This window comes from Pleurodeles waltl, chromosome 8 (assembly GCF_031143425.1).
Source record: "Pleurodeles waltl isolate 20211129_DDA chromosome 8, aPleWal1.hap1.20221129, whole genome shotgun sequence".
Taxonomy (NCBI): Eukaryota; Metazoa; Chordata; class Amphibia; order Caudata; family Salamandridae; genus Pleurodeles; species Pleurodeles waltl.
In genome coordinates this window covers 509,089,033-509,115,052 of record NC_090447.1, presented here as the reverse complement: position 1 = coordinate 509,115,052, position 26,020 = coordinate 509,089,033, and the positions used below count along the sequence as shown (strand labels likewise).

The 26,020-nt window shown below is 41.8% G+C and overlaps 1 protein-coding gene across 1 annotated transcript in view; it reads right to left on the bottom strand.

Moving 5' to 3' along the window:
* The window catches only part of LIMS1 (LIM zinc finger domain containing 1), a 253,547-nt gene extending 228,184 nt beyond the window's left edge, over positions 1-25,363 (bottom strand). Inside the window, exon 1 of the mRNA XM_069204474.1 lies at positions 25,182-25,363. Coding sequence (XP_069060575.1) covers positions 25,182-25,210 — 29 coding nt within the window. The 5' untranslated portion in view covers positions 25,211-25,363. The remainder of the gene's footprint in view (positions 1-25,181) is intronic.
* Positions 25,364-26,020: the final 657 nt, after the last annotated feature.

Genomic DNA, 26,020 nt, shown 5'->3' with positions numbered 1-26,020 from the left:
TGGGATGAGTCAAAGGAGGGATATATGAGGAAAGAATTTGGAAGATCATAGTAGTAAAATGAGGTGTGGGGTGATCCAAGGAAGGAAGAGTCTAGGAAGGGTTATTTTGGAGATCATAGTAGTAGAATGAGGTTTAGGATGAGTCAGAGTGGAGGCAGAGGATGTACTGAGAGAGGTAAATGGTGAAACATAGAGCAGTGCATTGGATAAAGTTTAAGGGTTTCTTCTTCTACAGGAGTAAAGTAATAAATGGATAGATAAATACATAAGTACATAGAGAGGGTATATATGTATATGGAATAGAATTTATCGAGATTTAAAGTAGTAGTTTATAAACTCAGACTTTCAAGTGTTGCTATACTTTAAGCTAATTTATTAGTGAATTTTTATAACTAATTTTCTTTTTAAATTTTATATTTTCCTCAATATTGAAAGCGAAGCATTTGTAGAGAAAATTGTTATTATACTATTTATATATTGTGATAAATAAATACAGAGATCCATAAACATCTATTCAAATAACATATGAAAAACATGCAGTGACCTAGGTACATGTTAAGCACAGAATTATATATATATATATATATATACATACACATATATATATATATATATATATATATATATATATATATATCCAGAAGCAGTCCTAAAGAGTATGTGTATATTTTCAAAAAAACATAATTATACATATTTGTACAAATAAATACACATATCTAGATACATACATATAATCAAATTATAAATATATACAAAGGGATATGCTGTACGTTAGTGTTTGAGTGTGGTGGTAGCAGGTAAAGATTGAAACCCAACCACTGGTTTGAATAAACGCATGTGGAAGCTCAGGCCCATAACACTGTGCAGAAGGAATTATGTGAGCCTACTAATAAGACTAAACAGGTTTTCAATGTTTACCTGCTATACTTTGGACCAGAGGTTATTTTAAATTATCAAAGTGGACAAAAGCCTCATTATTTGGGGTAATACTTTGACTGTTTGAAACTGAGATAGCAGACAAGTAATTTATTTTCATCAAGCCCTCCGAAATTGTAATCCTTTGCATACTGGGACTCATCTTGTCCTATTTGAATTTCAGTAACATGCAACAGGACCTAAACATTTTTAAAATGTTTTATATGATTGTTTGAATGCTTGTGGGAGAAATTTTAAGTTTTGTCCTGAAGAAGGTGGTCTATATCCTGACATACCACCGAAATGCGTTGAGGTCTATGTTCAGACTAGGCCTGATGGACTCTGGATGCAATAGATGACCATTTGGAAACATCACGTATCTTGAATTCTGATCCCAACAGATTAGTAGAGATAAAGACAGAGGGGATTGTCTCATATGTGTCTCCTAATGCAAGATTTAACTTATTGCTTTTTAATGTTGTTTTCATTGTTTGCACCGTTTATTGTCAATGTTTTTAACTAAATAAGGTTGGACAATTTACCAACTGATAGCTGGATGACCAAAAAGCCTGTGATTGTCCATCCGAGAATAAATTGTATGCATTTTGGCTTGTACGATATTGAAGTTCCTCACAATCTGATATTTTAGTGGTACTAAGTTCTTATGTTCTAGGTGGAAGAGGTGGTGTTGAAATGTGTGATAAGGTGGAGTGAGTGTCTGTAGTTTGTGAACACAACAAGTGAATCCTCATGGGGAAGTTTTAACTTGATACTCTGGAAAAGTAGTCAGCAGGATTCTGATCTTTTCCTTGATCATGCACAATTGTATAATCATATTCTAGCAATCACAATCGCCATCATTCAATGTAAGGAGGCATCTTGGCTTCTAGATTGCCAAAGATGGTCAGCAAAGCTTTATGATCAGTTACGAGTGTAAAAGGTTTTCCGTACTAGAATACTTGGAAATGGTCACAAGCACGTACCATGGCTAAACTTTCTTTCTCAGGCTGCGAGTAAGCACGTTTTGTTTGCATCAAATGTCTATTACCTTAGACCACTATATGCCTTCAAGCATTTGGGCACCCACTGCACTGTGCAAGGATTGCGCCTATCTGGACTGGGCTAGCATCAACAACAACCTCTGTATGAAGCTTTAGATTGAAGTATGCCATTTCAGTGCCATTTTCAATGACGAGTTTGATTCTCTTAAAACGTCTCTCTGTTGTGCCATTGAAAAGAAGCATATTTTTTCATCAACTCTAGTAATGGAGCACTAACAGTGGCAAAGTCTTGCATGTACCCGAACAGTAACTGGCCATGCCAAGAACTGAATGTACCTGTGGAAGATCAGTATTTGACAGAACTCGTACTTTTGCAGGGCCAGTTCTCATACCACCCCCCCCCCCCCCCCATCAGAAAAGATATGGCCAAGTAATTTTAGGTTTGTCTTGTTGAACTCACACTTGTCTGTATTCAAAGTCAAATCTGCATCACTGAGCAAACAACATACTTGTGCAAGAGCTCCATCATGCTCCTTCTGTGTAGCTCTGAAATCGAATATGTCATTGCTATAGCTGAACGCATTTACAATATGTATGATATCTTGAATGACGTCTTGGAACAGTTTGGCAGCTGATGACACACCAAAACTGTGCCGGATTTAGAGTTTGGAGTAGGGGTTACTCTGTCACAAATGTGACAGATAGCCCGCCACCAATTACAAGTTCCCTAAGCTATAATGGAATTCTAATACGGCAGACAGGATATCTGTCACGCTTGTGACACAGTACCCCACCTCCTCCAAACTCTAAATCAGGCCCTACATCTTTTGTATTGGAAGAAACCAATATGTGTAGAAAAGGTTGTAACGTACCTGCAATTTTCTTAGAGTTCCAACTGATGATAACCTTTATTCAAATCAAGGCGAGAGAAGCCCTTTGCACCATTTAATTGCATTTTCATGTCAGCAATGTGTGGACCTGGATGTCATTCTTGCTTAATTGCCTTGTTTGCCTGGTGCACGTCAACGAAGATGCGTACAGTTCCTTCACTGTCCTTTTTGGGTACTACTACTATGGGGGAAACCCTTGGTGTTGGACCAGTGGAATACTCATTAATGTGATGCTTAAGTAATGATTGAAGTTCTCTTTCAACAGCTTCTTGTAAATGAAAACCAATTTGTCTATGTCTCTGAGCAACAAGATGAACATCCTCATTAATATGCAGTTTTACATTCATAGTCTTAAGCTTTCCTAAACCATGGAACAACAGAGAATTGACTTACTATTTCATGATGAACATTCATGTTGTAATACACAGAAATCATTCCCATATCAGCAACTGTATTGAAACGGAGTAGATAGGTGTTTGACGCTGTACTTTGAAGTACATGGATTGGTGCTTGTACCTTCATTTTCCTGTGTTTCACTGTCGCTACAAATGACTCTTTACGGGCGTAAGCTGTAGTAATGGAGATGGTTAATTGTATTTCTCTTCAAGCACTATGTTTATCAATGCACCACTGTCAATAATGAAAGGTATCAAACAACCGTTTGTTTTCAATGTAATCTTTGGACAGTGTTTGTATGATTTTGTTGTTTTGGCATGTCGTCTTTTCTTTGACTGACATTTTTCTTCACAGGCAGCCAGTCCAACTTGCGCACGTTTCCCTGAGGTAAACATCGACAGTGCAAAATCATTTTCTTCACTTTCACTTGATGTTGAGGCAGAAGAATTGTTTGACGATTTAGATGATGATCAACTTCATTTAGCATCAATTTGCATCATCAGATGCCACAGCTTGGCTTTGTCGAGCACTGCTTCTGAAAGTTCCGGTGGCCATTTTGTCTGTGCATACTGCACTTACTTTTGCCTTAGCTTTACACACAGTCACACAATGGTTCACATTTCCATAGCCTTTAAATATATGTCCAATGCAAAGCATTTACATATATGTGGAAACTAACATAAACATCTAAAACACAACTTCTTTTTATGCATAGACATCACTTTATGTCCTTTAGTCTTTTGCTTTGGCGTGCTTTTCACACTGATGGCCGATTCATTCTGGGAACCGCAGGCCTCCATGTCAGCAACTTGTCTCTCAGCACGTTCTTCAGCTCTGGCAGCCATTAAACACTCACCCCAGCCTAAGAGCTTCTCTCAGCAATTGCCATCTGAATGATTCTAACAAGCATTTATCAATAACTAAGACGCATAGCTTCTTCGTCATTAAATTCATTGCACTTAGTGTTTGATGAGTGCATCAAGTTTCTCCACAAACTCATTGATATTTTCACCAACGCTCTGATGTTTTTGACTGAAAATATAACTTTTGTAATCAATGTCTGGCATTAGTTTGAACTTGCAAGTCAACGCTTCCTTAATCTGACGGTATGAGTATTTGTCACTTGTCAGCATTTTCTTTATGTTTTCTTTCTGACCATCACCAGCAAGATTTTTGAGATTTGATAATCTTTCTGTTATCAATCTCTTAAGTGCGTCAATAAAATCTTCAAATGTCTCTATCCAAGTACTCAATCTAGCACCAATATTTAGCTTCTTGGCAGTATCGAAAGGTGGTGGTGGTTTCAGGATGGCGGCAGCACTGTAACAGTTCATTGCATTAGGTGATGCTGCGACTGGAGCGCTCTCTGGCTCTCCTTGCCCAGATATGGGCAGGCCTCAGGGTCGTCCTTGATGGGCTCCATTGACAGAAAGGCCTTCTGTCAAACTTCTTGCCACTGCAGGTATGGCCAGCTTTGTAAACACAACCCAGGCACTTCTCTTGGAGCCACCATCAGCCACGGTATGAGGACTCTGTTTAATTGGTTCTGGTAAACAGATGACCCTTTTATGTACTTGATGGATTTTCTTTTTAGCCGTTCTTTTCACAACTGGTTGATCTCTGCCTTGCAGCGTTTCTGTTCACAGTGTTAGTATGCAAGTTATGATTATCTTTGACTGGGCTTTGTAAGCCTGGTTGTATCCATCTTGAGTCTTAATGCTCCGTATTATGTATAACTTTGCCTTGTGTGGCAGCGCGGTACCTTTTTGTACGGCCATGTTCTAAATTTCTTGACCAATGATGCGTAGACTTCTCCATAAAGCTTTGCTGATCTTCAAATGCTCTACATAGGCTTATGTAGCGCTTTGACTCTACATGCATGAAGCGTTGATTCCGTACTTCAACAGCGACACACATGGCACGCATGTGCAGTCTGCTTGGACCACGGGAAACTCTCTGGAAGAGCACAATCTTTCTTCGGGTTACTTATCCCCTATCTTGTTGCCAGTTATAGCGTCCTCCCCAGCCTAGGTACCCACCAATGAATACGCCACACACGGAGCTGTAAATTAAAAGTATTTTTTCTTTTGCATGTACCCGTGACCTCCAACATTCTAAACTAAGCTTTCATTACATTCCACTCAAGCAATTACGTCACACTGCTACGGAGCCTGTTTGGAGCCAAAAGGGTTCCATTGTAAAGCTTGCAAGACACTACACTATGTGTTCATTAACTATGTAGAGAGAACACAAGTAAATCAGATCATGTTTTGACTTTCTAACTCACGTTTTCAACCTTTCCATCCCACTGAAGGTAATGTTAATATCAAAAATTGCCTTAATGGGAAACACTTCACTAAACTGTTTCACCTACTTGTTTGCTCAATCGGTTCTGTGCAGTGTGCAGCGCCCTGACGCCTGTCAGGTCGACTTCACGCTTTACAAAGCAAAACATAAATTCCACATGATAAACAACGTGACTCATTCAACAATTCCGAATGTTGTCTAGACAGGAGGCAGAACGAGGCAAGATTACATCATTCAAATGAATGACTCTTGCTGTCCTTAATTTATTGTGCCAAAGAGTTGAGCACCACACCGTATACTAAATTTAGCAATGCAGAAAGGGGGTGGGAGGGGGGAAAAGCACAAAGTCCCATCAATCCTGCTTTACATCAGGGTGTATCAGAGAATCAGCTGCTTTCCATTCTACTTTTATTAAGTCTAATCTTTGACACAGCTTAAGATGTCTCATCAGACTACTCTTGTTAAAATAAATAAATAAATCCTGAAACACACACACTGAGGGGACTTTTGGTCAGCAGGCTTCATTCACTGTTTTGATGAAGTGCCATTCATACATTACTTCCGACTTCCAGCATGGAATAATGGGTCAGACCACTTGACTGCGCAAGGTTTGGGCATATTGTTCACATACGCTTAAATATAGTTCCTTTCTCTTTAGTGACAAAGCTCATTTTTTTAAATGTTATTGTTACATATTATTTTTAAGATTTAATGGTTTAATTTTTTTGCTTGTACTTCAGAAGCCCAGCTGGATGGAAATGTCCTTTTTTAAAAAAAAAAAGTTGTTGTTTTAAACTGTTTAAGTGACACTGTGTTTCTGAGCCATGATTTCGTCTTGAAGCCTTCATAAAAAATAATGGTTAAGCACATAGTGCAAATGATGTTTTTTTTTATGTAACTCAGCAACGTCAGTGACCAGATTTATTTAAAGTGAGCATGTTTATTACTAGCATATGGCTGCCACATTTAGGTTCTTTTCTTTTCATTAAAAAAAATGTAAAAAAATAAAATATATTGTAACCACTGAGCAGCATGCTAAAGGCATGACCTACTGGTTTTACCAACGCTTCCTCTTGTAACTGAGGGTTGTAGGTTTTCTGCTACAACACTTCCAAATCAGTGCCCCCAGGGCTGGCGTACAGTGTTGTAAGGACACCTACACGAAAGACACATCGCGAGGAGCGTGTCTATGCTTCGGTTTTCAAGAGATGTCAAGACTCACAAGTTACTGCTGACCAGTTAAATAGGTTAACGGGCCTATTGACACAGTATATGTAAACGCATTTCTCATGAAAAAGGGTAGACTCGAGGGGCGAGATCCTGTTGAAATTCCTGAACCACACTAAGCATGAGTGTACACAAGCCTCAATAAGGAATGAATTTGTGCCTGGAAAGTTTCAACAAAAAAAAAAAGACGTCACGCCTGCGGCCCTATTACAGATAGTGTCCTGGGGGAGCAAGGCGCTTTTGGATCTTATTTCGCACAATGTGGCACTCTCACGTCATAAAACGGGCTATAGATGCTAATTCAGCCTCTTTTATAATAGGATTTTTGACCAGCATGGTCAGCGGTGCAATGGCAAAGAAGTCATTCGACCGCACACCAACTGTGGGCCACATAAGAAGTTGAGGTTCATCTGTGCGCGGCATGGGGATTCCAGGGGCCTTCCAAGTATCCTCCTGTGGTGGGTCAGTAAAGTACTGCAACGGCTTGCAGTGAGAGCCATATCCGCCTTTAGTGAAAGGCAGAGCTGCATACTCAAATCCCAGCCCTGTCTTTCAATAACACGCGGTTGTTAGCGCAGGCGTGAACTTCCAGGCTATCTCCTGCGCTGGGGACAGCACTGTTTTTAGAATAAGAAGGCACACCTAGTTAAGAGTGCACCACGGCTGCACTAGTGACTATGACCCAGATTTGTAATTCGGCCCAGGGGACGCACTACAGAAAACGTCCCAGGATGCAAGGAGCATTTGCATCTCCGTTCGCGCGCACACAGGTTACTTTGGCATTGTAAAAAGAAATGCAGATGCTCGTGTGCCCCCTTCTACTATACAGATCACACTGGCACTATTATGAAGGGACTTCTTCATGGGAGTTTATCCTCATTCAAATAAAGGGAACACATTGCCTCTGTGCCTTATTATAGACGCGAGCGCAGATGCCAAGAGGCCACCAGGAGGTGCACCGAGTGTGTACTTCTTAGAGGTGGTGCATATTCAGTGCCCGCCCACCCCTGGGTTCACCTCTTTTGAAGGGGCACAGGTTCTCAAGGGCTCCCCGATACCGCACCGTGTTGGTGGGTGTAGTAACTCACTGCACTTGTCTGCAGGGGGGTCTCAGCCCCTCCTCCCCCCAAAACAGACGCCTCCAGTGAAAGGCAGATCAGTGGCATCAAACGGTCTGCATTTCACTAATGCACACTTCACAGTGCAGGCACAAGTTAGTGCCTACAAGCCAGTGATCGCACCAGGGCGTGCTGCCTCACGCTACAGCGCAGAATTGTGGCTGGCCACGTCGCACGTAGGGCGACAATAAGGGGGACAGCTTCTTAGCGTCGCTCCCCTGTTAGAGGGACAAATGGCCAGGAGGGGCCTCCGTACTTAGGGAGGGTGGTCCACCCCCTGTTTATGGCCCCTAAAGGTGTGAGGAGGGAGGAGTGAGGCCAGGAGGTCCTTTTAAGGGGTGACCTCGCAGGGCTGGGCCTCTTTTGGAGTAAGGTGGGCTTGTGTGTAGGATGAAGTTGATTCCAGACGTGAAAGCAGGAGACCAAGGATGGGACATACCTCCATGGAACAGCACTGAGGTGGGAGACATCTCCTCCCCAATACTTGCAGACACAGACTCAAGTTGAAGGGGCAGTGCGCCAAGCATGGCCACTTAGTGCATTATTTGAAACAAACTGATTCTCTTTTTGTACAGACTGACAACAGCTAACAGCGTGCGCTCCTCTGAGATCTACTCTCGGATAGTGCTGGTATCTCTCACTACACTCAAGGCACGTGCCAGAGAACATGCCCCCTCCCTAGCTTTTCATCTCCAAACGGAGCAGAGCAAGCAAGGAAAAGCGGAGACGCCACAGGGCACGCCTCAGCAGGAAACTGTAGCACTGACACAAGCCTCTTCGCTCCAGCACATCTGCAAATCATTAACCAGTCACTAAAACTAGAAACTAGAAACTCAGCTTGTTGGTTTGTCCCCCTAACATTCCAGCGGATTCCGACTCTTGAGCCATCGGATTCCCAAAACCAGTGATTCACACTTGTGGTAACATCTCCCTACAGAGCTCTCCGCAAAGGATTAAGATCAAATCAAAGCCAAGTGACATAAAAGTACAGCTAAGACTGCAGGGCAGAATAAAAAAGTTCTTTAACACAGGCCAGCACATTTCAAAGCTTTCAAAAGCAGGCAGCAGGGCAGACTGGTTGGGGATTAGCTGGTCCATCCTTCTACAAACACTGCCTGGACAGAGACCACATGAATATGTTCATGGAAGTAAAATTCAATTCCAATGACAGGCGCGTGCCGAGGTTGGGTGACGGCTGATTTAAATACAGGTATTATGACTTTTACTTCAAATAATCATTCAAGTCAATGGTCTCATTCAAAGATACATTACTGAAGACCAACCCTCTAGATAAAATCGAAATGGCCACCACACTCAGGAGAACGAACCATGAGGCCCTTGGATTCAGCTCGTCATGGGGGTTATGTAAAGCGCGGAGGTTACCTAGAAAGGGTTTCCTGGTGTTAGCCTGGAACAAAACAACTCACTGAAAAAGTCAGTCACTTGAAATTTCGCACAGGTCTAAAAAACCTAACTTCGGAAGAAGTGAGATATGGGGAGTGAATTCCATAGCTTTGGGGCAAGGTAAGGAAAGGCCTTGCCACTCATGCACGAACGCAAACTGTGCGGGATGCCCAACAGGAAGGCTTCTTCCAACCTGAAAGCTCGACAAGGTACATACAGTCGGATTTTAGATTGCAGCATCAGAGGGCTTTGCTTGAAAAATACTGTGGGTGACCCACATAGATGGTGAGGCCAAAGCAATGATTTTTATAGCTTCAAGCAAGACTATATTTTGGCGATGATGCACTTGCTTTCCGGTATTGAGGTAATTTGTTACAATCTGGTGCCCACTTGTACCCATTTATGACAATGCTGTAAGGCAGCTGCTTGAATTGGACTCAGTCAGTGGCACTGGATTTATGTAAATCTAGAACTGTGGTATTTTCTGTGCAATTATGAATTTACATTAATTGCCACATAACCCAGACTACAGATGACAGGCTGCAGAGAGAACACAAAAGCGCTCAAGGCTTAGCACTCACACAGATGATTGAGATACTGGGCCTGTCCAGGCAAGGCAGTGAACTCTAACCCCGAAGATGATGTGCCGGAACTGTGCAAATGGACACAGTATTACTAGTCCTTGAAATTACATAATCACGCAGCTATTGGCTGTGGACCTGGAAATGCTCAATCACACAGAAGGAATCCATGTTTAGTCGTCTCAGACGTCAAAGATATCATACAAATAATGTTATTAGCTTTGCAGATGCATTATCCATCTGAGGGAATGAATGGTAATGTGGTACTCTCCAGACTGGACTACTGTAATTCTCTCTTGCAGGCATCCCAAAGACCCACCTCTCTCTTTTAAAATCCATCCTCCACTCAGCTGCACGTTTTGTCTACAGGGCCAATAGAAATGACCATACCACACCTATGCTGATCAATCTTCGCTGGCTTCCTATTGAAGCTAGGACCATATACAAGACTGTTGTGGTGATACAACTAGGCATTCAGAGACTGCCAGTAAGGGAAGTGACAGCGAGTAACTAGGGCCTTTATTTTTATAAACTAAAGCAGTGTGGTTTGACTTACTGGGATTCAACGATAACCCTTCAGCAGTCACCTGCTCCATCTGTCACTGCTAACGCTGCCTTCACCGAAGCAGGCCTGCGGGAACAGGAGACCCTTCCATGGAAAACATTCTCTTCAATGAAAACAAAACAGCAATGAAAATCAAGATAAACCCACTGCTAGAGGAGTCTTTCCTGTTCTCAAACCCAAACTACAGTACTAACCCAAAATAATCATTGGGAAAGACAACAGGCCTTGCCTTCTCGCTTTGCAAATGACTTTTGCTGATGCACAGCATTGGCTTTAAGAAACAAGCATTGGAAAAGCCAAAAGGTCCCTCATTTTCAACCTACTGCCTTTACCAGAGTTTTTGCAGATGAACTGCAACATAAGCAAAAAAAACAAACAAACAAAAAAAAAAATTAAATAAGGCATGACGGCCCATATGCAGGATTCAACTGAGGTGGCCTAACAGGATGATGCCCATACGTCACCATGCCTGGGTTTGCTTAAGGCATGACCCAGCCACAATTTTATTGTTTATATATGGTTGCAAGATGGTAAATGTATAAGTTTGAGAAAGCACTGTTTAAAAACAGCTGCCCATCAGAAAGTGCCAGCTGCCAGGTTCTCTAATGAATACAAAAATGTAAAAAATAAAAATAAAAAAACTTTAAGGCATCAGGTCTGGAGGGGTGGTGGAGCAACAATAGAGTGAGTGGTATAACAGCGTAAGGGAGATATCAACACTCTGGGGGGGATCATCTGGAGAGGAGTAACAGAGGACCCTGAGGTGAAGTGGGGGGGATAAAAATAACGAAAAGCTAAAAAATACTGGGCTTTGGAAACAACAGCAGACCTGGGGTTGGGGGAGGAGTGAGCAACAAGGAGCATTCCAGGCGGTCTAGGATATTTGAGGGGAGAAGCAGCACACGAGAGAGAGAGAGAGGCTAAGAAAACATGTGCACTCTCGCGGAGTGCTGAAAGAAAAATAAAAAAGTAGTCCCTTAAATGTCAGAAGTAGTCATGCAATCAAAAGGATGGTAAAGAAGCTATACCCAAAGGAGGGCTAAACACAACATGAGGAAGGAAAGCCCTCAAAGAAAATGCAAGCAAGCAAGATAAACACGTGAGGAAACTAGTGGTAAGCAACATGGTGGCCAAATGGCCACTCTAAGTTTTGGATCACAATAGGTTTTTTACAACTTTTAGCTGCCTTTAGGTAAGACATAAAACAAAAAAAAAAGCTGTCTGTAGGCAACACAAAAAAAAAAACCCACTAACTATCTGCTTGTCAATAAGTCAACGGATCTATAGAGTTAAACATAGCACATGGAAACTGTTCCTACTGACAGTGAATATCTTATTTCAACAGAGATATGAATTTGTTAAAGCTGTGGTGGAGGTGATATTTAAATGTGCCTCAAAACTCAATTTTTCAGTAGAATGTACAGCACAAAGTTACTATTTAGTAGAACCAAAGAAGAAAAAAAGCGTGCAGTCAGAAAAACATGGAGCTAAATCGGGAATTTGATTACACTGCCATTTCCACCATCACTGTACAATTAGTGAACCACATTGAGACTGGAAAAAATATCACTTGCCACTGCAGATGAAATGACAATTTTAGTTTCATAAACTGTGTTTATATGGCCAAAGCTACGTGCATATACGGTATTCTTGAAGATGATAAACTGATGAAACCAGTAAAATATAAGAGATTATATATATATATATATATATATATATATATATATATACACACATACACATACATACCCAGTGGACGCAGCCAGTACAATACAAGTCGCACACACCAAGAAAGCAGTGGAATGTATGTCACACACATGAAGAAAATCCATGAAATACAACACACACATATGGATAAACCCAGAAGAACACACAAATGAATCTTTTGGAGGAAGCCAGTGGAATACAAGTCATATGCATAGACAAACCAGTGGAATACAAATTACATAAATGTAGGACGCAGTGGAATATACGTCACAAACAGGGAGGAAGGCATGGGGAAGACAAGCCACATACATGAAGCCAATCTAATTTCTGTCACATACCTGGAGGACGCCAATGGAATACGTCACATACATGGAGAAAGCGAAAGGAATGACCACAAATCACATCCATGAAGCCAGCGGAGGCAGATAGTGCAATGTGAGTCATATACATGGCGAAAGCTGGTGAAATGCACGTCATATACGAAGAGAACACAAGGGAAATGCTAGAAACTTATGGACAAGGCATTGTAAAGCAAGGTGCATACATGGGGAAAGCGGGGGGATATGGTTTCATGCACAAGCCTTTCTCTAAATCACATCCAAGGGGAAGGCAGTGGATACATGCATGAGAACAAAGCCACATGTGTATGTGGTCTGTTGTCATACCCAATGAAAGGAAGGACACTCAAGACAATTATGACAGCTTCACTCCGAAGGGGCGCTGGTAATTTTACTGCTAAAAGTAATAAACATAGAAGAAATGCTCAGTAGTGTCATTCTCCCCCAAAGACACATAAATGCAGGAATCACAGAACTGTCCAGTCAAGCCTAGAAGTTAATGCAATTACATGCAACCGCCCGTGAGAGCATGCCCTATTTAGACAATAGTACATTACGTTAAAATGTGAGAAACATAATACATTTTGTTTTCCATATAATTTTTTATTAATTTTCGAAATAACCATTGACATATATGAGGCATCGATAATACATCAATTATAGGAATCATAATACATTTTGTTTAATGGAAAACTGAAAGAAAGGCCAACTGGTAGATTTCATTTTGGTGCTGAAGGTGCCTCAAAAAGGCCAAAAAGTTACATTGAGCATGATACGTATTAGTATATGTTACAGAATCAGTGATGGAGGGTTTAGTTATGCCCCCCATTGCAATTTATTCAAGACATACACGTTTTGTTTTTACTAACAACCGTTTTACGTCATTTGATGAATCAGCATTAAATTTCGCTAATTCTAGGCTTCTCCATCCAACTCAATTTCTTTGTTAAAATTTCAGGGTCATAGTTAGGGGGCAGTTATTACGTTCCGTCCAGAAATAGCATGCCAAAATTAATTTCTGCCCTTTGGTTAAGCAAACGAGTTTAATGAGGTTGCACTAAAACATGCCAGGAAGATCAACTTTGCTCAGTCTAGATGTTTTTTTTGGGGGGGGTTTGGTGTAGATTCTTTTGTCGTTTTAATTAATCGTTTTACGAAGAGGTGCTAGGTGGGCCTTATAGTATTGGTTCTATGGAGTGGTGTAAGGGGGGAGTGCATAACGTCTAATGCAATCTAGGAAAAGTCCCCTCCTCTTACAGTTTGGTAATCAACGACAGCCTAACTGGGGTGAAGTAGACCCGCCTCCATCTGGGTGTAAGGCCACTGCACACGTTGCACTGATATCTACACTTTTGTTTATATCTGGAACACAAAGTGCAATTACAAACATTTTTTTAAATACAGAACACATTTTATTGGTTGAGTCAAGCGTGCCTAATCTCAAGAATCCTTTGAAAATCCCTGCAATCTGATTAACTGCGGCAACTAGAATGTTTTGGGCCAACAGCCATTAGAAATGCAGGACGGTTTGCAAACCATCTGTCAAAAAATAAATAAATAAATAATATGCAGAGAATTTGGGGGCACGATCGTTAGATTCGCTCAACTAAGTGAAGAAGTTCCTTTCAAATAAACACACCCTCGACACTCAAATGAAGACTGAGAATAGGGGCTAAAAGCTGTATAGAGCTGGTTCTTAGGACAAGGGGGCAGGGGACTGCGCACAATGCCACTGCATAGTACCAAAACCTGCAACATGCTGATCCATTTGAGACTCTAAGGATGATTATGACGAGAAAGTCCAGTTGTTTATAACCTTACCTTGGAACCTACTTGTTGAAAAAAAATAGTACCTTGAGTTTCCAACGGTGATTTTAATTCCACATTTGCCCAATCTGCACTTATCAGGTTCTCTGCACAAAAGAGATCATCTCATAGAGAGGGAGTTCTCCTATCCTCCAGGTGGTGGTGAACTGAGGATAAAAAATATATCTGCAAAGAGCTAGGTTAAGGATGCCTCAGGGGTAATGCACCCCCCACACGACGAGGAGCAGGACTCAATGATGAAGCATGCCACTTTAGTAAATAAGTGTCCCAGTATCCTAAAAAGGGATGCCACTTAGTTTGGGACTATCCAAGCATACTATAACTGTGCAGACGTACAGAACCATTCAAACAAGCACAATCTGTTCTGAAACACCACACTTTTGCTGAGAGTCTAGATGGAACGGAGACAAAGTTTGCCATTACCTTGGTTGGCATTGGTCTGAAGGAAAATGTTTTTGTCCAAGAAAAACGTAAGAGGTGTGCCAAACTCCACAATTAAGAGGGTTCAGTTCAACACTGTCAGGGAACTGAGCTATGTTTGGGGTGAGGCAGCTGGGTGGTTGGAGGATAAGATAGAGAACTGTATTTAAATAGAGTAAATTTATGGTTGTGGAGTGACTTCCAAACTTAGTTGAAACCAGGATTAGAAGGCACGTTGCAAGATGAGCAACTAAGTAAGTAGACCACAACCTCCTTCCACATCAGACATGTCAAAATTCTCAAATTAAGAAATGGTGTTGGTACTATAGGGAGAACAAAAACCACAAGTGTTTGAGATCTGAGGGAGACGCCAGGCCTTGGTGCAGTACCGAACCAATATAATCCGAACACTTAGGCAAAATCCTAAAAGTGAATCGAAAAACTAGGGGGAGAGGGGGTGGGGAGGGAGAGAAAGCAAGAAAGCTCTGGAGCTAAGGCAGAAGACAGTGCAAGTTTCTCATAATGCCTATCAGTGGATCAAACGTGTTCAGAATACATGCACATCCAATATTTGGCCTCTCTTAGGATCGTACAGAGAAATGGTCAAGTGTGCTAAAAGTAATTGAGATCCTATGTCAAAGTGTGGGAAGGAGGTACACAGCTGTTGAAATATTGATGTGCGAAATTAAAAGAAAATGCAATGCGTGCAGTTGATTCAGAGCGTTGCAAGTGTAGGGAGGGATGCAAAGTGAAGGAGTTGCAAGGAAGTACATGCAGGGAAGTGAAAAGAGGGTACGGAACAGAACAGATGAGGTGCAGAGTGTGCAGATGGAGGATTTCAGAAAGATGTGGGGAGGAAAAATGCATAAGCGTCCAAGAAAGACTGAAGAGGGAAGTGGTGGGGAAGGGGAAACAGGAGTGAGACAATCCGAATACTATTCCCCTTCACACAGACATCATTATGTTTAAATACAGTCTCATATCTTCAGAACTGAAACACTTTAAATTGCAATTATTTACAACAAAACCATTGTTGGTTAGGCACTGATCTGATACTATTAACAAGCACTGGCAATGCCAATACATTTGGCTTGTTTTAAGTGCATATCTGTTGCTGTGTGATGTCTGGAATTAATACAGAAAGCTCTCAGAGAAGCAACAACATACTGGTTGGGTGGTATGCTGTGGGAGGCACAATTTTAGAGCCACACCCTTAATTATATAGGTCACACCTCTCAAAAAGGATTTATAGCTACGCTTTTTGGGCCATAACCCTTTAATACACTCTCCAGTGTTTTCATCCCACTTAACGCCCTGGCTGTAACAGAGTTGCTTGGTTTTGCAGGGAAAGGTTTGTAGGAGATGTAAAAAAAAACAAAAAACAAAAAAACACATGGGTATGTTCAGTAAACAGGTAGAGCCAACCAAGAAGGAAAGGAAAAACAAAGCTGTGCCGAACATCAACTGTCTCTAAAAATAACAAGCATTTGCAATGCAATGGGTCTCGCATTTGCTCGGGTTAAAGCTAGTAGCATTGTAAATTCCTAACTGGACTTTTCTTGCCACATAAATTGAAAATTAAAAGTAAAAAACAGTTGAGAGAAGCAAGTCAATTCAAAGCACCACGGCCGCCATGAGCATAAGCGCAAGAGGTACTGGCTCCTTGCGTGAATGCCTAGAAAGGATCGTGGCTGGGATGAAAGGTAAACCGAAACCGGAGGAGGGGCCATTGCACGCAGTAACAGGAAGAAGTGTGACGTAGTGTGATGGCCAACAAAAATGTTCACATAGTGAAATCGCCTGGGACGGAACTCTGCACAGAAAGGAGGGACATTTCACAAAATGCACCAATAAAAATGAAGTATTTAAGACAAGCACAACAAAGAATGAATAGCAAGAGTGGGCGTGGTTAAAAGCCCAGAGAGAGATTGCAACAGGTCAGGGCGCTTTCACGCTCGACCCTAAAGAGGAACATCTTTTATAATGTAGAATAAGGCAGTCCCTGAAAAGACGATATTAGCAATTGTGTTGAACAGGAGGAAGAAAACGGATAAGAAAAATGGGAGAAGAGAATAGAAGGGTCACGCTTCAAGGTTAGGGCTCAAAGTGGGGAAATGTTATAAGGTCAGCAGGCACCGATCGGGTGTTGGGTTTAAAATTAATCGAACTGTCCATGAACACAGCTAGAGAAAGAAGGGCGAGCCCTTAGATTTGGAAGGATAACGTTAGCCACAGCAGCAGAAAGAAAATGTTTTAGTAAACGAGAAGACAAGCTTTGAGGCACCGATAAACTCATTTTTTGAATGTGTAAATATTTTACAGCACTTCCTGCACATCCTCCTTCCATATAAACATCCCGGTTATAGTTGTGAAACTGAGGTATGTGAAAATACAATAATCTCTTGGTGATCACAGCACAAGTCGGAGGACAAGTGGTGAGTGCAAGTGAGAACTCCCAATGCCTTGTGAAACCCTTTCCTGGTCTTACACCTTTTTTAGAGAAGAGTCTGGGGTAGATCGTAGGAAGGAACTGGGAGGCAGAAAATAATTTGAGGGGTTGGAGTAAATGCAGTCTGAATAACTCCACTATGCCTTCGTGAGTCATATTATCCTGCACCACAAGTGACTGATACGTATAGCTGACTTCTGGAGTTTATGGGTTCGAATCCAGTAAGGCCAAGTTTAGTTTTCGTTCTCCCAGGGTCGATAAAGTGAGCACTATTCAACTGGGCGATAGTACAGATCAATAGCAAGCAGCCAGAGCGTGTAGAGGCACGACCTGCCGCAGGGGGGCGCTTAGTCAATGGGACAACATCCGAGATTTAAGCTGCACCTTTCTTTTCACCCAAATGGTCTCTCTTTTGCCTTAAAATCAGTCACTGTCGCAAGAAAATTCTGCCCAGAAACAGGAATATATAAATATTTTTTAATTGGGGGGGGGGGGGGCCTAGCGCACAGGACAACAAGATAGACTGCTTGTTTTTTCTTTTGTTATGAAGTTCAAAGTGCAGTAAAATATTAAATGCAAGTTCACAGAAACGATTCAAACATCAAAACATTGCACAGTTTAGTTGCCTCATAAATAAAAACACATTAACAATCTTGTTGACTTTTCTTGTGCTCAATTTCAAATCTGAAACCTACTTTTAGAATTTCCTACTACGACAAATACCGGCAAAAGATAATTCTGCGAGCGGTTACAGACCATCTTCTACGAAAAAAAGTTTAATGGCAAACAGGATGCATCCAAATTCTGAATTCATTATAATCTCATTTTTAAACACTGGGCGTGTGTTCTAAATGATACAAGATGCTCTTTGTTCACCAAAATTGTAGCGGCAAATGAAAAAAAAAAACTATTACTGCCAAGATGGAGCAAAATCCTTGTTTTGATCATTCTGTATTACTGTTACACTGATAGAAAAAAATAATAAAAACAAGTCCCCCTTTTCCGCAAGGAACTTTTTTTTTTATACATTCACACCCATTCAACATACATAATCCTGTTGATTCTTAATTTAAAAAATGCGATTGTAGACCTAAAAAACACACAACTTTTCATTATTAAGTACTAGGTCGGAAGCAGAAACGCGCCCCAGTAAAAGCAGCTGCTTACATGGAATAAGATTCATTTAATCTAGTAAAAAAAAACAATGCAATTACTGTATCCTGGCAGCGTATATCCTTATTTTGGAAAACGAGGTTGGGAAGAGCAAGATTAAAAGATCTACTTCCCAAGAAAACAACATTAGCATCTCTTAGTCAGCAAGTACACTTTAGATCTTTCATCTAGCCAAGAGACCGCTTCAGTAGTCTTGCCTGTCTTGTGTTTTAAAAAGGCTTTTAGGAAGCCCCTCTCATCCATTGGTCTGTTCAAGTCGCTTCACATCTTAATTCTTCCCACTGCAGCACACAAGAGGCAATGGGTCAGCCCACTTGGACCACTGGTTCTCTTCAATCTGAGCCGCGCATTTTACTGGTGCTCATCTGCCTGAAAAGCAGGGGCAATGGCGGAGGAGCGTCGCCCCACTAGCTAAGAGCCAGCAGCAGAAAAATAAAACAATATTTCATTATTGTTTTATTTTTCAGCTGCTGGCTCAGCCAAGAGATGCAGGGAGAGGTGGGCCATTGGGGGGCAGGGGGGGTGTGAAGTGCACTAGATGCGCATATATGTATGGCCAGCTGTCCTAGGGCAGCCAAGCACACATGCTCACTTAGCTTTCTCCAAATTGGTGTGTTGCAGAGCCAGGCTGGAGAAACTGCACAGACCCTAGTGCACTGAGTGGCAGACCAAGCCACCCGGACCAATCCTGACGCTGCTCTCATGCTAGGTATAACTTGAAAGCAGCACCAGGATTACCGGGGAGCCTGTGCTGGTGTCCCAGGGAATGCTGGAACACCAGAGGAGCAGAGGAGCAAGGTAGCGGCGGAAACGTTAAGTGTTTTTTTTTTAATTATTTGTTTCCCCCATCATCTCCCCTGCCACCCCTATTGAAATCTGCGGAAGCCACCACTGCTAAAAAGTAGCCACCACTACAGTCTCAGGGCTGGTACACCAATCTTTGATTTTATCTGTACTTTCATTTCTTTTTCTTTTTGCAACAAGTCATTTTTTACTTCTTTTCTTCTTGAAACTAACTTTCTGCACCGTTTTTCGACAACAGAGCTCTCCAAGTATTACCTAGAGGAAGGAAGCTGAGCATGGGAAACATCCGGGGGCATAGCACAATTTGCACTCAACTTATATTCTGAAAACTTGATGCAAGGATTTGAAATTTACTGGGGCACGGAGATTGAGCCCATAGTTACTTTATTTTAGCCTGGTCCTAGGCATAGACTACTTAGGTTAGCTAAGCACTGCCAGCTAAGTGCCGAGCCTCCTGCTCAATGAGGGGTACTAGAAGGAACAGTTATTATAGCTCCACAGTCCTTGCTAGTTTACGGCAGAATCAAAAGAAGGATGCTGAGGAGGAACATATGTGAACCTAAAGCCGGGTCTATAGAATCAGCATTGCTGCAACACTTGCTCTAGGGTACAAGCTGGGCTTGTGCAAGGGTTGCAAATATGTCTGCAGATTAGCACAGCTTTCTTTTTTCAGGCTTCACTTCCTCTGAGACAGTCAAAGACATTCAATGGGGCTGGCCATGCTGCGTCTTAGCAGCCGCCATATTAATGTGTGTGACTTAGCAACCTACTGCGTTTGTAGGCAACCTAGGCGAACTAACAGAGTGAAATGGTGCAGCTAAAAAATAGCATAGATTACTTTATACAGGCTGGAAGTCTTTGAAATTCTACCTGAACAACATACTAGATACCAAGAAAGAGGCACTATCAACCTCTCAAATATCTGGAGGTCACAACAGTAGGCTTTTCTAGTCCTTTGAGGGGGTGTCATTATTATCATACAGAAATATTTGACTACATATCCTCTGACATTGCAAACTATTAGGCGACACTCTAGTCTACCTGTTATAGGGCAGCTCCACCATCCTGAGTGTTGGCAAACAAAAGAAGGGGCTAGTCACTGGAATTTATGTTTGTCCCTCAAAATGTGGAAGTTAACACATCTCATGGCTACGAATTCCAGACAAGTGAGGAACCACTTTGACTCAAGTCTTTGTTTTGAACAGTTTGTTTGAGGCCTCGGATGAACTTGAGAAATTTCGAGCTCATAAACCTAAATTTCGTCAACCCATACAATGAACTGCTATACTTTAAGACACACATCCTCCATATATTGTACCAATACCTCTGGGGAAGTGTAGGACTTCTCTGAACACCAAAGATGCTTGTCTGCATATTAGTAGATGGAATCTGCCTCAGCCTTTCCCCACTTTTCGATAATGAGTCTCCACTTGCAGTTCGAGATTCCTCTCTTTGCTTTAACCTACGGGTAATTTCAGGACAGATCTTTTGTAGTATTTCTGTCTGAACTGCGAACAGAGAAACCAAGGAGACAATATTCCTGCCTCTTAAATTAGGACATTACCTCAGCCAAGAACCAGATCAGTGTTCCCGAAGGCTTAATAAATGCACCTCAGGTCTTTGCCTAAACAGACCAGATCATACACCCCTAGGTTAATCCTGTCCCCTCACATTTTTATCTTTTCAAATAATATCAATATTCGTGGATTCATGGACAAGCTCTAAACGGCCCCTTTGACCTGCTTCTCCATGGTGTCCATCTGCATTGCTACAGGACTGTAGTATAATTTCAGCAGGGTTTAAGGATGACCCAAATGACTGCTATCTCCCAGGAAGGTTCACACAGATATGAACAGCTAAGCCAGGTGGGCTAGCCTGGGCTCACTATCCACAAAGGAGAACTAGCCATCACTGGAGAGTAATCATTCATCAAACTGAAGTTACTTTCATACAATATACCGTTCTCAAAGACGTTTTCTTATTTGTGAGCAATTAGTAGTGGTTCATTATGACAATAAAAAGGCCTGTCTGAACAGATGGTGAGCTGGATGAGCACTGCTGCTGCCTAGACCCTTCAGATTGTCACATGGCTGGAGGCTCCTGTGCAACACTGGGACACTGGAGAGGACCTTCCGAGCAGGTTCTTCCTCTCTTCACTGTCCCACTGACTCTCAAGAAAAACATTTGCTTACTTAGTCAAGAGGGTTGCAATATCCATTCTCGATCCCTTTGTGGACCAGGAGCAATGCTCTGCTCACCTTTTACAAACTGTTCCAGATGGAGGCGGCTTGGTATGCGGATAGTCTCCTTTTCGAGATCTACGTCTTTAAGCCATCACAATTCCCTTTCATTCTCAGACCTCTGGCTCAGATCACAAGGGGGCACCAGGTGAGCGTGATGGTTCACTTAAGGACTGACCAAGATCTGCCAAGTGCATACTTGTCGGATCTGGGAAGGAGGATATGAAAATGACACTAGTTTCCAGTTTTGAGGCTTGATACAGAACACTCATAGCTTAAAATGGTGATATAAGGGTCAATTATCTAAACTAAATTATTTATAGAAAAATAATTATCTCTTTGTGTGTTATAGTTTTCATCCTATTAGGATCTAGGTATTGGAAGGTAACCAGCTCTGAGACATGCAGACTGAATGGTGCTTTTTCTTGTAGGCCTCCTTTTCTTTCTCTCATAACAAACGTGTTACCTCACAAAAACTTGCCGCGGATTGCGAATCCTTAATTAGTTCCAATCAGATGAGTTTTCTTCTCAAGGGTGCTGCCCGTTGTGTAGGATCTGAACAATCCCTTTGAAACTGTCTTCAACCGAATCCTTCTAGAACAATTACCCAAAGTGCTAAAGTCCAAACCGGCTATAGGCAAGTAATTTACAGCTGCTCTGACCAAAACCATATAAAGGGTAATATCAGGTTCTTTCCTTTCTGAAAGAATTCAATTTTATGCCCATTAGGTCCAATATCGAACCAACTGGAAAACTGCCACACAGCTGTAAGCCAGTAATACTTAGATTTCCATTCAAATTACCGATGAAATTCTGATTTTGTATAAGTTGTGTCTGAACTGATCATCCAAGAATTGATGAAATCCAGCTGAACAGCACAAAAAAGAAGTTAAGAATTACGTTTGACTGCTTTGAAGTGGTCCAGCTGAAGTTCAGTGCTTAAAAAAAAAAATCATTCATAAAGTCAACAAAGAAATGTTCAAATGCATTACCCTCCCTTCCTTATTTGCCTAATTGTTGCAGACTTGTGATAAGGTGTCCACCTCACTCATGTCATAGCATTGACTGTTTCAAATTCTAGACTTTCCACCGACACATAACTGCCTTCACATGTGCGACCCTGATGAATTCACTGGAAGCAAAAGGCGACAACAGGACACAAAAAGAATTATCAGAGCACATTAATGGAAACCGTGTTCATGACAATATTGAGTGAGGGGCTAACCCTAATTTCAAACAATGCACAAATAGTTGTCACTGGACTTCATTTCAATGCACACAAGATGATTTAAACCAGGGCTGCTTTAAAAACGTTGCTTTTTATGATTTCCACAACTGAAACATTCTTCGTCTCACCCACACACATCTGTTTTGCAGGGCACAGCCATGAACTCCTGCCTAGACTGCTGTAAAACACTACATGAAGGCCTGTGTATGGTTCATAAATAACAACCCTTCTGAATGCAGCAGTTCACTTCAGTCTGGGCTGAGAAAGAGTAAGAACTCATTGGAAAAAGTCTCATAACTGGTTGTCAGTGAAAGAAAGTCAGTTTAAGTTGAAATACCTCACTTTGAAATTGAATCAAGTTTCTTCCTTACACCAAAGTATGCCCTCCAGAATACCAACTGCTAGCCTTTCTCCCGTTCAGATTGAAAACCAGAAGTCTGAGATGCTTTTCTGCTCAAGCCATCAATGTATGGAACCTTTTTTTTCTGTGGAACTTCACAACCCAGTTTCCCTGTTGGCCTTTTAGGAGAATTTTAAGGTGTGGTCTTCTAAATTACAGGTTACAGGTGACTAGCGCCTAGACCAGCTAGTGGCAAAGAGCAGTGGTTCCCAAACTTTTAGAACCATGATGCCCTTATTTGAACAACAAACTTTTGCATCTCACCCTCCTTTAAGGGACATGAGGCAGGGTGATTTTTTAATGTAATCAAATAATTCTGTAGTAGCGTACTGTCATTTACAGACATCACATTTGACAATAAAACGGCTACTAAATTTGCACAGACATACCAGCACTGCTGATAAAACTATATAGTACACAAACGATAATGTGTGGAGATCGGGTTTCTGTGAATATTTAGCATTTGTGCATAACCAAGTAAGTGGCTTGATTTGTTTTGATCCTATTAATATATCTATCTGTTTTCAGCATACTTTCAAATTACAAAAAAGTGCTTTAATTTTGCTTTTCAAACTGCTGGATGCATAGTGTTCATTTGCAGGAATCTACATTGTGTTGGGTATTTCAAAGCATTGTCACATAATTCACTTTAAAAACTCCTCTTTGCAGTCAGAGAAAGAAAAGTAAACATTAATCTTTATGTTAAAGGAAAAAAGCAGCCAGATCCTGAACTTTTGTCTTTAAATTACCGGTTAGTGTGACAAGTTAAACACAGAATTTAGAGGAGTTTGTATTCATTGCTCCAACGTTCATGACCCATCAAAAATAAACTTGCGGCCTACAGTTTGGGAAACACTGACATAGAGCACTCAACAACTGTAATAGTTCTCATAATGGAGTACTGCTATCTGATTCTAATTCCAATACATTAAAGGGCTACCACCGATTCATATGGCAGCCACTGTGATGATGTCCAAGGGCTACTTAAGAGCTCAATATACAGAGTTCCTCATTCACTCTACTAACAAAGGCCTGTGCTTATGATGACACATGCAGAATTGTCTGTTTTAAAATAGATTTTTCATATTTGTCCCACTTAAAAAATCGGTTCGTTTAATTGACTTTCAAGTGGGAGGTATGAAGGCGACCCCCCCTCTACTCAGAACCTTCTCCAATTACATTGTTGCGACGTGTGCCCCGGGTTCGGGGGACACTACAAACACTCGTTTCATCACTTAAACGCACATCAGTCTTATTAAATGGGGGGCGAGGCCCGCACATTCTCACTCCCTGGGTGTGAGGCTCACGCCTCTGATCACAGTCTACGCGTGGGCGGGGTCCATAGCGCAGTGACATTAACATAAACTCACATTTGTGAACAATAATGTTTTTGGTAAAAAAAAGTAATTTTTCGTTTCAAATTCCAAAATCTCACACTCACGCACGATTCGAAAGCAAGTCATTCCTGGCACCACAAACACCAGTGAGCTGCTTGCGTGTTATAATGCGTGTTGCGAAAACACAGCTCCTCCTCCTCCTCCCACCGGCAGGATGCGGCGCTATGCTATAGCCCACTGTACACAACACATGCTAAAACAATCATCGCCATGCATCGTCCGCAGTGCCTCGAGGGTGGAGCTGAACTCCCAAGTCCTGCAACCTCTGGCCTCATTTCCTGTATCCCCAGGCTGCACATTCTCCACATCACGCACACACTGCCGGAGGCTCCGTGCAACTGTGGGAAGTTCAACTGCACACAACTGGCAATAAGGGGTAACAAAGTATTACAGTCGCAACAGGGATGGAAGTGAAAGGAAGTGAGAGATTTATGAAAAACTAAGAGACATTAGCCAGCGAGGAAGTGATCCCAAAGATAGTGAAAGGAAAGGTAATGTGGCACGGCAAAGACGATTGTGAATATTTCTGAGCCATTATTTAACATGGTGACCGTGAGGGTAAATTTAAACACTTCTAAAACACAATTCTAAGTACCGGGGTAAGCAAGATGCATTTGCTAGAGAGGAGAAACAAAATGCATACAGTAAATGAATTCAGAATGCTCCACCTATACCCAAAGTACATGAGAGGCACGAGCAGTCCTCCGCGGCAGAGCCCGCGGCGCATACAGCTGCAAAGAGGATGCAGCCAGACGCCGGGCTCGTGTCAGCAGCACTGGCGGCGGGTCTCTTACCTGTTCGTCATCCCCGCTAGGGCCAGCATTGGACCGGCCGCCCGAGGAGCGCTCCAGACGGGTGGAGGGGAAACGAGACCGCGAAACTTTCTTTCTTGTCTTCTGCTTCTTGCTTCCGAGAGGCAGCGCCGATCCCCGCCCCGGCCACGAAGTCAACCCCGGCGCCTCTCAGGGCGGAGGCGGAGGGAGGGCCCGGAGAAGCTGAGAGCGCGCAGGCGCCATCTTGGACTGACAGCCGTGAGATTTGTGAATGAAAGTTAGTCACACTAAAGGCCAGGTTTGAATTGGTTCAAACAGTCATTTGTAATATACATCTTTAATTGCAAATGGTCAATCTGAACGTTAAGCACTATTTCCAAAATTCAGGAGTGAAATAGTTTGCATGTTGACAATGCATACAGAAAAACACATTTTAAAGTCCTAAAATCCATGTAAAAGTGTTCCTGTTAAATTCGAGACACACTTTTGTTAGTACATCATCTACGCCTCACTACAATTGCGTTCACTACCTTTCAAAATATAATTAAAATATTTTTCTACCTTGCCAAACATATCCTGATGCAAGTTTCATTTATTTAAATAGATTCATTTATCAGCCAAACTCTTATATGTGTGAACAGTACAGTTAACAACTAACACCAACCAATATATTTCGTACTAAGGCAGAAATACAGAAAAGTTTTACAAATATTTAGAGACAGTTCATTCAGTTAAACTATAAACGATGCACCTTAACATCTACAAAAACACCCTTATGTACAATTACATGTTGTGAAATGTCGCCCGCCTAATTATCTGCTCGCAACAAAAAATTGGACTACACATTCAATCATGTAGGA